The sequence below is a fragment of the Pseudorca crassidens genome, chromosome 8 (genome assembly GCF_039906515.1).
Source record: "Pseudorca crassidens isolate mPseCra1 chromosome 8, mPseCra1.hap1, whole genome shotgun sequence".
NCBI lineage: Eukaryota > Metazoa > Chordata > Mammalia > Artiodactyla > Delphinidae > Pseudorca > Pseudorca crassidens.
This window is the reverse complement of record NC_090303.1, coordinates 8,996,523-9,011,817: the sequence shown is the minus strand read 5'-3', so window position 1 is coordinate 9,011,817 and position 15,295 is coordinate 8,996,523. Positions and strand designations below refer to the sequence as shown.

At 57.1% G+C, this 15,295-nt stretch overlaps 1 protein-coding gene across 4 annotated transcripts in view; it reads right to left on the bottom strand.

The window, feature by feature from the left end:
* The window catches only part of TNS3 (tensin 3), a 228,205-nt gene that overhangs the window by 95,831 nt on the left and 117,079 nt on the right, over positions 1-15,295 (bottom strand). For all 4 annotated transcript variants that reach the window (XM_067745699.1, XM_067745698.1, XM_067745696.1 and 1 more), the window contains 3 exons: positions 11,493-11,605; positions 11,337-11,397; positions 10,415-10,490 (listed from right to left, as the gene is read on the bottom strand). In XM_067745699.1, coding sequence (XP_067601800.1) covers positions 10,415-10,490; positions 11,337-11,397; positions 11,493-11,605 — 250 coding nt within the window. The remainder of the gene's footprint in view (positions 1-10,414; positions 10,491-11,336; positions 11,398-11,492; positions 11,606-15,295) is intronic.

Below are 15,295 nucleotides of genomic sequence, written 5' to 3'. Positions count from 1 at the left end.
ATCTAAACTCCCCATGTTTCACCTTAAAGCCTTTCTGTTCTCATGAAAGGAGGAGGTGGTCACCACTTTCTGGACTACGCACAATATTTATGTTGCGTGCTATAATTCAGAGAGAGAGAGAGAGATGGGGAGAAGGGAGAGGAAGGGAAGGGGAAAGGGAGAGAGGCCTTGGAATTGAAATTCCACTGCTGGGTTGTCCAGACATCCTGAAGGGCCACTTGAGACCAGTCTCCAGAATCACCAGGGATGTGATTTGAACTCAGGCTGTGGCTCCGTGGTCCTAGGTCCCTGGGAGCAGCTCAGGCCCCTGGAGTGACTGTGCTGCTACGGAGGGTGGAAGCACCCCTTCCTGGCACGTGGCAGGGAAGGGTGGGCAGGGGAGGGGCCCTGGCGTCGTTTCCCACCTTTACACGGGGGCCTCCCTGCCCCTGCCTGAGGGGTCTGTGGACGGCGCTGACCACGAGGAGGGCTCGAAGGTCATGGCGGGGTGGCGTGCTGCAGGAGAGGGGACCCTTCCTCCCTCCCATGGCAGGGCAGGGCTCCTTTCTAGGGCCACCAGGGGTCCAAGACCAGAAGCAGGCTGGATCTTGCCCTCAGACACTCAGCAGAGGTGGCCACTCCGTGCACTGAGCGTGCCTGGGAGGAGGGGAGCCTGGAGGTGCAGGGATCTCAGAGGCAGCCATGCTCACAAGAGAGACTCTGCTCGGAAAAAGCCGAGCTTCAACGATTCTGTGCAAGGTCACTGACCGTCCAGACCAGCGATGCGGGAGGATGCCTCAGGTGACCGGTCTATAACCTTCACCAGTGAAACCACCAGTCGAGAGAAAAAATAAAGGCCCAAGGAGCCGCGGCCAGCATGTCAGGAACTGTGCCCCTTAGGGTGGACCCAGAGGTCGTCTACCTTTGTGCTATCTACAAGGAGACAGTCTGATGAAAAAATGTAAACAGACCGTCAGGGGAGTGTTTCACGTTGACACACACGAGCTGAGCATTGACGAGGCGGGAGGTGCCAGGCGGCCTGTGCACACGCGGCCGGTGGGGATCGAGACTCAGGCCTGGCCTCCGGCCCCTGGCCAGGGAACCGGCCAACGAGAATTCTGCAGAAGCGTGAAGCCTTCAATTTGCTTTCCAACAGCAAATGGATCGCCGGCCGCAAGTCCTCTCCCGCCCCGTCTGGGGTCTCTGGATCCTCAGCAAGGCCCCCTCAAAGGCTGTCCTCTCAGCCTTCCTTCCAGAGTGTGCTACCCGCATCCTCACCCCTCCAAGGCCCTCACCCCACACTGACCGCGCTGACCGCTCAGCAGAGGTCCCACACGTGCTGCGGTGGAGCCTCCCACGCAGAGGACGTGCCCATCTCTGTGGGGTGATGGACCACCCCCCCCGTTTGCCTTTTTCCACTGGTACCTTGGAAGTACGAGGGAAAAAGGGGAGAAGACTGGAGAAAAGGAAAGAGAGTTTCAGGCGCACACCAGTCTGGCCCTTAAATCTTTATCGATACTGAGGGGAACTGAGGCTGTAAAGTAACCCAGCAAGGCCTCCAGAAGCTGACATCCACTGAGGGAAGCAGCCCCAGGCCAGCCCACGGGGTCACGCTGCACAGAGCTGGCAGCTCCCCCAAGCTGGCCCCAGGTGGACACGGGGGCGTCGCAGGCGCTGGGTAGAGGCATACGCAGCCTCGGGGCAGCGCAGAAGGCCCAGCGACAGCTCCCTTACAGGAACACCTTCTCCTGCTCTGAGTTAAAGGGTTCATCTTGCAGACAGCTCTTGACGGCAGCTCATGCCAACCAAGAGCCCCCGGGCCCGGCTCCCACCTTCCCCAGAACGCAAGACGTTCTGTGGGCTCCCCTCCTCTGGTCTCACCATCACTCATCACAGCAGACACACACACGCGCGTGCACGCACACACACACAAATCCCAGCCCACTCCAGGCACCGGGCAGGGGAAGGCAGAGGTCACCACACGCCCTGGGGCACGGGAGGGACAGCAAACGGGTTCACCCTCCCTAGGCTGCTAGCTCCCAATCATTCTGGGGCACCGGCACCTCCCCAGGCCCAGCACGACTCTAGTGGCTAAAGACTCCCAGTTTTTCACACGACAAGGGCTCAGGGTGGGCGGAACAGAGGGGCATCCCACTGCCGCAGAGCAGCCGCCCTCTGCGCACACGTGCCCTCGCCGAGGGGTTCCGGGGCCTCCTGACAGCCCTCGCTGGCGGAGACCTGAGCCTCCCACACTCCCGCCCGTTGTTTCACCGTGGACTTCTCTTCCCACTGCTCAGGACGGTACCCGCCATCCCCTCCAGTCCTCCTGGCCACCTCAAGAATGACCCCCACTGTCTCCTGAAGGCACAGAAAACCGCAGACGTCTCGGTCACATGGGGTCCTGGCGGCTCCAGCTGGAAAGGAGACGGACCCACCCAGCAGGAGCCCCGCCCGGGGGCCTCTGGCACCCCCTGCAGAGCCAGCCACGATGCGTCATCCGCACCAGTAAATCTTCGTAGCGTCAGTGGCCAGAGGCCAGAATCAGGCCCCTAGCACTCCACGGAGAGGACCGCCAGCATTTTGCCTCAGTAGTGCCCAACGCGCGCCTTTTAAGGCAGGAGTATTGGCCACATTTTGCACCAATTAGAGACTGAGGTCTGTAATACCCCCTTCATCCCTCCAGCTTAGCAGTTCTGTTTACCTAGATCTCCCCAGAGAGTTTCTAAGAGCACATCCATCCTCTGCCTTTGGATCTTAGAGTATCTGCATTTGAAACAACAATTTCAACCCGCTTTGCTGGCGGCCCCGGCGGCTGTCTACACAGGCGTCAAGGAATGTGCGTGCTCGAAGACGATGCTACAACCACACAGGCTTAAAGGTTTAATAAGCTGGACGGCTGCCTACCTAAGTCAAAACACCTGCAGTATCCAGCGCCAGCACTAACCCTGATTTCACTTGGAGGTGAAAATGATTGCAGAGGGTGGCAAGGCTGAAACTCACTTCCTAAACCGTTAGTAGGTCAGCAGTACTGGCTGTGAAGGAAAACACAAGTAGATCCACTGGGCTGAGATGCAGAACGGAGCAGGCCCGATCCAGGTCCAGGAGACCCACGGCACAGCGACGGGGAAGGATGTACACACAGCAAGTCCCAGGACAATACGGCACAACAGCAGTCCTTTAACGACCCCCGCGGGAGCAAATCCAGAGGGGCCTGCGGACGCCTTCATCTTCCCTGATCTTACGTAAGTGCCCTTAGCGAGAAACAATACACTCAGGTGCTGTTTGTTTGCAATGGCTCCTTGAGAAAGGTCCCCTCTGTTTAGAAGCCGGGTCGCTGGAGCCAGGTCACGGAGCCCCGCCCCACAAGGACAGAACGTAAGTGGCCACGGGGTTTGCACAAGCAGAGGCGGCAAGACGAGGCATGTGGCTGGGAAAGTGTTTACAAGCCCATCAGGGCTCTGGACCACAGCCAGGCTCCTGACGGGCCTGCGGCCCATGCGAATTCCTTAGCGAGGTTACATAATGACACGGCTGTGCTCTCCAACGCCTCTGCCCTCCCACCCGACAGAAGCATGTTTACTGAACACCTGAGGCTCTGCCCTTTAGAAGTTCTGGGGTGGACTCGAAAATCTGACCCTCGGTGCAAGCACATCGCAAAGACGGGCGGGTCAGGTGTGCAGTGGGAAGGTGCCGGCAGTGTCCAGGCAAAGCTGGACAGCGGGTGGGTGTCACCAGGGCCCCCAAGTCGAAGGAATGACAGACGGAGCCCCCTCCACTTTCCCACGTAGCATTCTCAACCCAAAGAGCTCACGAGGCCTTACTTCTTGTAAACGGGACCCCTGTTACCTCTGTTAACCAGTCTCAATGCAGAATCCCTCATGAGGAAAGAGGCAGGTTTATCTGTGTAGGAGGCTGACATCTACCAAAATCAAGGAGGGGAAAAAAAAATCAAAGGAGAACATTCCGCCTCACAGGATGGTGAGCAAAGTGTCAACCTTCCCTGGGAGCTCCCTTCCACTGTGCAGAGCAGAGGCAGGCTCTGCAGACGCCAGCCCAGCCGAGCCCTCTACCGCTGGGGGGGTGGGCAGCCTATCAAAGCATTCTCTGCAGCTTAGGATTCTGTCCAAGTCACAATCATTGCCAAATTCTTGATGAGAAATTAAACCGCCTACACATTTGAACCTTTACACAGAAAAGGCCCTGAGACATTCCCCATCTGCAACTTTCTCCACTGAAGGAACGCCCACTGGGTTCGCAGAGGTGCGCACCAAGCGATGACTCCCTAAAACTGAAGGACAGGGCAAACCGCAGTGCAGGGGTCTCCCACAGCTCATCTGCGCCCAGGGGCTTCTCCCGCCTAGAGACTCTGGAAACCAGAGCCAACCTGCACAGCAGGAGGGGAGACAGCTCACGCTGCTCCCCAGGAAGCTCGGCAAACACCAAGGAACGTTCTGCCGCCCAGCTACTTCCCTGTGTTGATCCCTGAGGTCATTTTCAGGTTGAACCAACAGCCCTGGGATTCCAAGGAGCCCACAGATCATGCAGCATAATGTGTCCCCCAGAGATTATGGTCTGAGTGTGGGGATGCCCTGGGCCCGTCCTCCAGGCTGGACAGCACGGCCTCAGAGACTCTCCTCCTCGGACACACTGGAATCCTCTCTCCCACCCGTGGACCTTCAGATCCTGCCTCTGGGCACTCGCGCACACACCAAAGCCTACTTGCACGAGAGTGATCTGCCAGCTCATCTCACTCAACAACTGGAACCTAAACTCTTGGAAGTAGGACCTGTGTGTGATTCCCGTTCACATCCACCATGTTACCTGTTCAGGACACACGCTGTGGGGAATGAACGAGAGAACGAATGACAAATCAGAGCCTAAGGTGCCAGAGAACCAATGGTACCTGATTTCACTATTAACCTTACTAGAATAGGTTTATTCTAGAATGGGTTTATTCAATGGACACAGGTATTACGGGCTTAATTCTGTGCCCCCAGAATTCATATGGTGAAGTCTTAAAGGTGGTTAAGGTAAAGTAGGATTATATAGGTGGGCCCTAATCCAATCTGACTGGGGAGATCAGGACACAGACACAACACACATACACACACACACACACACACACACACACACACACACACACGAGGGAAGATGATGTGAAGACACAGGGAGAAGACAGCCATCTACGTACCAAGGAGAGAAGCCTCGGGAGGTACTAGCCCTCTGACACCTTGATCTCAGACTTCCAGCCTCCAGGACAGTGAGAAATGTCTATTGTTTAAGCCACCCAGTCTGTGGTACTTTGTCATGACAGCCCTGGGAAACGAATACAAGAGGCTAGAGCTACTCTGAGACTTCTTAGAGATCAATAGCTAAACTAAACCTCCTAGGTCATCATTTCCACGAATGGTGCAAGGAAAAATTACCCTGTGTGATGGAAAATTACCCATGTCCAGCTGTAACCCACATCGTCCTTCTCCCATCTGATAACGTTGCAAAAAATAAGTGCAGAGTGTACAAAAATGAACTGTAAACACAGGAAGTATAAATCAAATAATAATTCAGTCCGAAAATACTCCATGTTAAGAACATGGTGCAGGAAGGGGATGGTTTTATCAAGTTAAGCATTTCCTGTGAAGAGATCCCTATTTGCCGGCCTTTCCAACGAAAGCAAAAGTTCACAGACAGGGTGACTTCACGGCCCAGAACATTCCCCTCAAGAGACCCCATGGCGACAGGACACCTGAATGCCAGCCCTCTCGGGTTCCTGCAGCATCGCTCAGGGCTCATGCAGCCGGCTGTCCCCTCACGCAAGAGGCAGCTTGCAGTTCTTGCTGGGGTGTGGACTTGCCCAGGGACTCCCGCTTCAGGGGCGGCTCTGGGCAGTAAGCTGGGGGCAATGGCACACTGGGCACAGGGTCCCCTCCTGGCTCCCAGCAAGCGTGAGCCGCCACCCCTGAGGAGCACAATTACTGGCTCGGGAGAGGCTGGGACCAGTCAGCCGCCTGCCTCAAGGGCTGGGCACCCACTAGGGAGGCAGACGAGGTACCCAGCCATGATGCATCATCAAACACGGCCTCAGGGAGGGCACAGCCGTGTGCCCCAGTCGTGCCTGATGTGGGTGACACGGGTGCGAGGCATTAGCAAGACCCAGAGGAAAGGGCCATGGGGCCGTGTGCAGAACAAACCAGATAATACGGGATCTCTGGGGCTAAGTGATTGAGGGTGCAGGACACCCAGGGGATCCTATGCCACATACGGGAGCCTGGACCCTCTCCTCCCCCCGCGGGGAGGATGCTGGGCCACGGCTGCGGAACGCCGTGCTCAGACGGGGTCACGCTGTGAGGGCCAGGGCTCAGGGATTCAGGATCCATGTGGGGAGAGGATCTGCACGACTGACGAGAGAAGTGGAGCCAGGGGACGCCAGGACGAAGCTCCCACGCGGAGTCTGGGGAACCGGTGGGGACGGTCCTAGAAAGCAGCAGAATGGAGGCCAGGGGGCTGGCGGGTACCAAGGGCTGAACCTGAGGCCCGAGGACCGAAGGCAGAAGTGGAGAAGAGGCAGCGTGGGCCCAGCGAGAGAGACACGGGGCCAAGAGGACCAGCACTCGGGGGAGACGGACGCCCAGAGGACAGCAGCGCGGAGACCCGCCAGGAGCCGGAGGGGAACCGGCAGAGGGGCTCCACAAAGAGAAAGGGTCCACGTGACAGGCAGTGCCACAGAGACGGCCACGGGGATGCGGTCCCTGGGATGCGGCCGGAGGGAGGAGAGAGGGCGCGCAAACCATCCTTTGCCAAAACCTGGCCAGGAAAGCGGGCAGGCAGAGGCAGGGGTGCCCACAGGGGAGGAAAGGCCTGATCGCCAGGCAGAGAGAGGCCAGTTCTTCCTCCCCAGAACCTCCGAGGAGGGCTGCAGCCCACGTGCTGAGGCCCACACCAGCCTTCTTGCCATTGCTCCCACTTGGGCCTGTGCCGCACCCCACCTCTGTGCCCCCGTGACCGTGAGGGCCCCTCCCAGCGCTGTACGAGGAGGAGAGGTCCACCCACTCTGACGGCTCTAGGCCGACGGCCCCCTAGCCACACCGATGTCCGCCCTTCACCCTCCCCACCCGGGCCTCGTGCGCCTCCAGAGGTCTCGGGCAGGTGCTCCCTGAACCCTCGCTGGCCCGACGCCTTCACCTGCAGCTGCTGCTTCAGGATGTGCCGCTCAGCACCGAGCAGACGCACACGTGTCCGCTGGAAGGGAAGCTTTTCGAGCAGGGCCTGATAATCACACTTGCGGACTTCCCGCAGAGAAGTAGCAAAGCAGGCACAGGGAAGGGCGAGTCCCATTGGGCCACTGGCTCGAAGCCACTTACCAATATACCTGAAAAGAGCCAAGGGCTGAGCACACGCGGCGACAGGCGCCTTTCACGTGGCCATGGGTGCCCAGAGGCACCATCTTTCATCTGCAGACGGTGCAGGCGACCGCATCCCAAACTCCCAGGCCGGTGCCTCCCTGCTGCAGCAGGGCCGGCTTCGACAAGCTCGCCGTGTGCCGGGAGACGGCTCCCAGCGCCTGCAGCGGCACTGGCTGGCGGACACCGCGGGGTCCAAGCATGTCTGCCAGCGCCTCCTCCCCCAGCCCCGCTTCCCAGCTCCCCAGGGCCAAACGGCAACCACCCACCTGGGTCCCCTCAGAACGACCCCACCCGCCTGCTCCGACCACATCCCAGATGAAGCTGGGTGCACGTGATACTCAGGTAGGCGCCCTGCTCGCAGGCGGCGGTGCCGACGTGGGCCTAGGACAGCAGTGAGGCGCGTTAGGCGATCGCCCGGGGGCACGGGGAGGTGGTGTCCACCCCTAGGCCAAGCCTCAGTGGGCCCTCGGTCACAGCGCGAGGCCCTCACCCCCCGCCGGCTGCCCCAGCTCATCTCATCCCCACGACGCTCGCCTACGGTACTCATGCAGCAGAAGGGGGCTCGAGCGTGGACAAGACCCGTCTGAGGCCACCCAGTCCCCTTAAGCCGTAGACCTGCTGGGAGCCCAGGCGTGGGACCCAAGCCTGCCAGGCTGCGTGATGCCCCTGTTGGGCCTGCAGCTCCCAGTCTGCTGTCGCTTGTACGTAGCTGCAGGGCTTCCTTCCTTCCACTCGAGACCAAGGGCTTTCTCCCCCGCGTTCTCACTACCTCTCTAAGTCACAGTCCTATAAGGGTTACTCTCAAGGGGTGATTCAGGGCATTTTCAGGACACAGAAAAGAGCTCTGCTAACACCACGTTTCCCAAAAGAAGACGGCAAAATCCAAGTCCTGCACGATCTGGCTTCAACCTCCCGGGACAAGTAATTCCCACAAGGTCATCCTCAAGGCCTGGGAACTGCTGCACCCCCTGCCCAGGGCCTCACGCACACCTCTGAGGGCGCTTCCGGCTGGACCCCCGGCCGCCGGCCCCAGCCAGCAGGACCCACGCTGCGGCGCTCTCTGGATGTCCCGGCCGCGAGACGTCCACTTCCCCCGCCAGGCTCCTTTGGGACATAGACGTCCCTGCGTCCCTCCCTTCCTTCCTGTGCTAGGGCCCAACTCAGACGTTCCGAAAGCTCAAAATGGGACCTCTGGACAAATAACAGTACGAAAGGAAGCAGGGAGGGAAGAGACAGTGGGAGGGAGGGAAGGAGGAGGAGGGAAGGAAGGAGGACGGAGGAGGGAGGGGCGCAGGGATCTGGGGCAGATGAGGTGACTCGCCACCACCGGCCTCTGGGCTGGCAACCTCCTGCTGCCTCGGGAAGACCCTGCAGCCACCAGCCCGCAATCAGGTGCTCTTTCTTGGAGGGGGAGCCCCTCCCTCGGGTCATCACGAAGGGACCCGGCCGACTACTCATCACGGACCCCAGGGAGCACCCAGCCTGGCCATGCCGACTCCAAGCCCTCTCCCAGACCAGGGGCAATGCCCAGCCGGGCGCACGTCCCAGCAGCAGCTCCGCCCTCTCGCAGACGCTCTGGGTCTCTTGGCCTCCTTTTTAAAGGAGGAAAACTAGACCCAGAGGACAGAGCTGGTGAGCGACAAAAGTCACAGCCAGGTAAAGCCCTGGCTGGCGCCCGGCACACAGCAGGGGCCCAATAAGTGCTCAGCCCTTTGCCCAACAATCCCGGGAGGTCCAAGGAGACTCGGCCAGGGCTGCATGCTGGGTAGAGGAGCACAAGAGTAGGGGCGTCCCTCCCCTGCCCCGTCCCTCCCCTCTCTCCTAACCACAGAGATGGGGAAGCCACGAGCTGCTGTGCAGAGCCAGGAAAGAGAACCCAGCCCCAAGCCCTCCTCCCTCGGGGCAGCGCAACACCGTGGCTGAGAAAACAGGCTCGTGGAAACGTAGCAACCACCCTGCGCCTCGGCTCTCCCACCCATGAAACGGGATACTGGCTCTTCCATCTCAAGGTCGAGGAGAGGGTGAAAGACCATGACTGTAAAGTGCTCAACGTGCTGACTTGGAAACAGAGCCGTCTTGCGGTTGGTCTGCTTCTTCTTCCCCCTCATGCGCCTTCTGGGCCTGCAGGTGCCTCTCTGGACACAGACCCCTGAGGCCTGGAGGTGGAAGGGGCGCCCCCTGGGGAGCCCGCCAAGGGGGCGTCAGCTGTGAATGTGCCCGGGATCTTTACCTTTGAGAACCTTCCTGAGAACGCAGGATGGGGCAAGGCGGCAGTGCACCAACCACGAAGAAAGGGTGGAAAACCCAAAATATTAGGAGAAGTTAACGAGACTCCTCAACAACACTGGACGAGCCACTTAAATCAATAAAAAGCCAACTTGTGAACCGTCTTATCTTCTCGTCATGGGGTGTCCTGGGGCTCAAACAGATTCCAGGAGAGCTATTCTGTGCCCGCGGGAAGCACGCACGTGCCTTAAAGGTTTTCCTGATTTCAGACAAATTTCTCTTTTTTTAGATGCATGCACTTTTTTATATTCAAGATAGAAAAAAGGCGAAGGTGGAACAGAGCAGGGTGTTGCTTCTGCCCCAAGAATCAAAACTATCTGGAGAAATCACTGTTTCAGTCATAAACCAAGCTGCAATACACTAGCTGTATTTCCCACCTAGGCCACTAACGATAAAAAAACGTTTTATGTCTATGCCCAGCCCTGGAAGGCCTAGGTCATGTTGAGACTGCACACCGTGCTCAGGTAACTGGAACCCTGGGAAGCGCAGTGGCTGAGCTAGGACTGTAATTTCAAGGGTGCACACAGCAAGCGGCTCTACCAATTTGTTCTGTTCCTTTCATTAAAATAGGTTCGCTCAGAAAATTAACCCACTGCCTTAAGGTAGAGGCGACTTTCCATTCTTCCCTCAGGTTTTGTCGGGGCCGGGGTAGGGTGGGAGGAGGCTTTCATGTTCTTGCTTTAAAATGAACTTGCTTTTACCTTTCCAGGTATGATTACTGGCAGCAGAGGCAAGGCCGTGACACTCACCATGATGTCCCCTTTCAGGAGCTGGGCTGGCTCTATGGCGATATAGATCCTGCTTTGGTTTTCTGGGCCGACGTTGCTTTGGAATAAATGAGAAGGTACATCATTACGCGATTTCATGATTTAATGGAAAGAATACGTTCTGAGAAAAGCAACCCCACAATTGAAATTAAACAAACTATCCTGCTTGGCCCAGGAATCCAATTCCTCAGACTCTCTCCTATGAAAATGAGTCCAAAGAACGTATGAAAAACCAACAGGGCCAGGCAGGGCCCTGAGAGCAACGTCACAGCCAGCGCCCGCCGGCCCGCCCCAGGCCCGTGCACGATGGAGCGCGCGGCGTAGAGAACTGGCATGCCGATGCCAGCAGCCTCTGTGGTAAGCAGAGGGGGAGGCTGCCCAAGCTTCACCGGTGCCTGGGTCCAACAGGGTCCGGACACGTGACAACAGTTCATTCTGAGTGAGGACACGTGCTAAGAACATTTTTTACCTTTATTCATTTTCCATTGATGTGCATAAAACGCTTCTCCAAACAAAAAAAGCAAAGCAAATAAGTCTAGAATTAGTACATATTCTGGAAATGTCTGCCTGACCTTTGTCTAAACTGCAAAGGGGAGAGAAAGGGAGACCACCGTGGCCCTGTCCCAAGACCCCGATGTGTTTACTTCCACACGGTGTGCGGGGCCCTCTCCTTCCCCCAGGTCCCAGCGTCCACGTCCCTTCACAGAGCCAACTGTGTGACCGCGGCGAGACACCTGCTGGGCAGGATGACGGGGGCACTGCACCCACGGCTCCCCTTCCGTCCCCTGCTCTTAGCTCACCTGGTTTCCCCCCCCCCTCACCCCTCCAGAGGGAGAGGCAGCCGGGAGCAGGCCCCCTCCCCGCCGGGCCCTCCGGAGGCCCCCAGGAAAGCAGCCACACTTACTAGATCCCCGACGTGTACATAGGCTGCATGCCTTGGTAGAGCTTGAGAAAGGGCCGGCATGCTGAAAGACACGCAGAATCGGCTGTCAACACGCGGAACTGAGGGCCAGCGCCAGGCGGCGCGCCTCGAGACCCTCACCCCGCGGGAGACACCCACCTCCGCCAGAGTCGAAGTTGGGGGTCCCATGCAGGATGACGAAATGCAGGAACAGGGGCGAGGCGTTCATCTTCACCGTTCCCGACAGGAGCCCGCTGAGGAACTGCACGTACCTGCGAAGGGCAGCCAGCTCAGGGCCCCTGCACAGCTCCCGAGCCCAGGTGGGGCCGGAGGGCAATGAGGAAACCCGCCTGCACTTCCGGGAGAGAACCCATCCTGACCGCTCACAGCAAGGAGGGTGGACGCACCCCAGGCCCCGGCCCACGCTCTGCAGAGCATGGCCGAGCCCACAGCCCACCGGGCGTCTCTGGGCCTTGCACGCTGACATGGCCGATGACCTGGAAGCACGGCCAAGGGTGCTTCCTGAGCGTGAGCCCTCACACGCGGCGCCTCTCGCTCTGCACCCCGAGTGCCGGTGGCATCGCTTCTGTCCATGGAACCCACAGCCAGGCAGGGCTGGGCCACGGGGCTGGCACGGTCTCCCCGCAGAGAAGAGGAAAGCAAGAGACCTGCCGTCCCATGGGCGCGCTCTCTGAACCAAACCACACGTCTGAGGGCATGAAGGTCACTCGGCTCAACTCTCAGTCCTACCCACCCCGCCTTCTGCTCACACTAGGAAGCCTAGTGGGAGGCTGGGGTCCACACCGCAGCCCACAGGAAGCCTTCGGATGCCACAGCCCACTGCGAGAGCCTCCCCTACCATAAAGGGCACGAGCGCCCCTGAGCTGCACTGCCCTCCCGTCTTCCGGCTTCTCTGTGCCCTCCCTCCTCAAGGCCCATCTCAGCAGCAGAGCACACGTCTGCCGTGTGCCGGGAGACCTGCCTTCTCTCTGAACACCGCACACAGCCTCGCGCGCCATGCTGACGGCCCCGCACCCTGCGTGGGTGCCTGGCGGCCTAGAGAGAAGATTGTACCCTGGAAGCATTGCCTCACTGGTTCCTCCCGGGGCACAAGGTGGCAGCTGTGACCCCAAGTGGGCACACACCTGCCAACTCTCAGATGCCGCCTGGCCTCGGCCTCTGCCACCACCTGGAGTGTGTGACTCCGGAGCAGAGCCAAAGCCTACCCTATCCAACATCTCTGTGCATCTCTAATGACTACACAGAGCCGCGCAGGCGCAGGAAGGAAGCGTTCACTGAATCACCAGGCTGTGCGGCCAGCACGGCGTCCTCTATACCCTCCAGCCAGCCCACCGCAGTCCACCCCACTAGGAGGACCAGGGACCACCCCTTCCTCCCTAGGACCGAAGGCTAGTCAAGCTCAGCCTACTTAGGTTAAAAAAATGCTGCTTTTCTCTCTCTGGCTTATTTCACTTAGCATGATGTCCCCAAGGTCCATCCACGTTATCACAAATGGCAGAATTTCATTATACTTTATGGCTCAGTAATACTCCACTGTGTGTGTGTATAAACACACACGCGCACACACACACATGCACACACGCACACACACACGCATTTTCTTTATCCATTCATCCACTGAGGGACACTTGAGTTGTTTCCGTATCTTGGCTATTGTGAATAAGGCCACATACAATAAACACAGGAGTACAGATAGCTCTTCAAGAGCCTGTTTTCATTTCCTTCGGATATACACCAAGAGCGGAATTGCTGGGTCATGTGGTAGTTCTATTTTTAATGTTTTAAGGAACCTCCGTACTGCTTTCCATAGTTGCTGCACCAATTTACATTCTCACCAAGAGTGCACAAAAGCTCTCTTTTCTCCATGTTCTCGTTACCACTTGTTTTTTCTTGTCTTTTTTTTTTTTTTTTTTTTTGCGGTACGCGGGCCTCTCACTGCTGTGGCCTCTCCCGTTGCGGAGCACAGGCTCCGGATGCGCAGGCTCAGCGGCCACGGCTCACGGGCCCAGCCGCTCCGCAGCATGTGGGATCTTCCCGGACTGGGGCACGAACCTGTGTCCCCTGTGTTGGCAGGCGGACTCTCAACCACTGCGCCACCAGGGAAGCCCTCTTAACTTTTTGATGACTGGCATTCTAACAGGTGTGAGGTGATGTCTCCTTGTGGTATGATATCACTCATAATATATGGAATCTAAAACAGCCAAACATATAAAAGCAGAGAGTAAAATAGCAGTTAGCAGGGGCCGGGGGCTTTGGGGACAGGACAGAATTTTTAAAGGGTACAAACTTGCAGTAAGTAGTAAATATGCCCTAGAGATACAATGCACAGTGTAGTAAATATTGTAGTATAATTATCAAACTTGCTAACAGATATAACTTAATTATCCCAACCACTAAAAAAGAAATGATAATTATTGTAACGCGACAGAGGTGCTAAGTACGGTTACAGTGGCAATCGTATGACAATACGTGAATGTAACAAATTAACCCCGTAAGCCTTAAATTTACACAATGTCATTTGTCAAATACACCTACATTTTTAAAAATATCGAATTTACACCAGCAATTCAGATGCAGTCCGTTATCTCAAGCAGCTGACTTTGCATACAAAGGAAACTGAACAAGAGAACATTTCTAGTAAATTTCAAAACCAAAGTTTAAAAACTCTACTTGAAATCTATCCTTTTAGAAAAAAATGTTAGAAAAGAACATTCACTTCAGCTTAGGGGCCCCTCCCGGTGTTTCAGTTTTCCTGGTGGCAAACCGCTCTTCCCTTTCAGAAGAGGACAAAACCTCACCCAAGTCAGAGTCCAGACGCAAGCCCTGGAGGGCCCGGGAGGCCACGTGGCCGGGCCGTGGCTGCAGGAGCCTGGCCACCAGATGGCCCCACGTGCCTTCCCATTTTATCTTCTATGTCGACAGCAGACGTGCAGACACGAGAATATTCAGGTGACCTGTCCAGCTACGTTTTATCACCTAAGTGCCACGCACTGCAGATTTCTGGGTTCTCCGGCCATCACCACCCCCACTGCCGGGTCATGAGCACAGGAAAAGGGATCACAGACGCTGAGCTGGGGCCATGAGTCGCCACCTGCTCTGGACAGCAGTCTCCCCGCCTCCAGCACGGGTCACCAGACAACCCGCTTCCTCGGCCTTGTCTGTGGCCCGGCGGCTGTGTTCACTCTGTGGGCGCCTGGCCGTTCGCTCCTTCTACACTGACCTCAGGTGGCCCTTCACTCTCTGGACATCCAAGGGACCCACGAGCACACGGACCAGGCATCACAGAGGAGGGTGAGGGTCAGTTTCCGTTTTACATTTTGATGCAGCCGTGGAGGGTCCTCCCCTTGCCCTGACACAGCCTGGCCGGCGCCGTTGCCCAGCAGCCAGAGGGGATATGAGAAGGTGCTTCTTTTAGGTGGCGTGTCGGCATGACCACAGAAGAATGTTGATTCCCTGCAAGCTCCCGAAGAAGGAGCCAGAAGACGAGGGCCAGCCCTCACATGGGGTTAGGGACCGAAGGGAGGGAGTGCCCAGTCCTCTGCCTGGGACCCAGACACGGACGCCTGCCCTCCTGACCAGTCCATCATGGAACCAGTGCAAAAAAGCCCTTCTCATCTGCCCTTTAGAGAAGGCTGCTTTATATCGATTCCCATTTTAGGTAAATCAAAGACGTCAAATGTTATTATAAAATGCAACTTACTTCTTCCTTCACATGCTTCCTTGATAAGGAAAAAATACAAAATCGTTTTATATTTCACGGCACTTTCTATTAATGAAGCGCTACTTTCCAGCAATTATACTGCCTAACTTTGTGGAGCTGAAGTCATTTTGGGTGCTTGTTCATAGGATGCAATACAAGCACGATTTCTGAGTCCAAGTTCTGGATTTTGTGATCCTGCAGAAGTTTACCATAAGGCTTGTTAGCGGCATGACTGAGATCA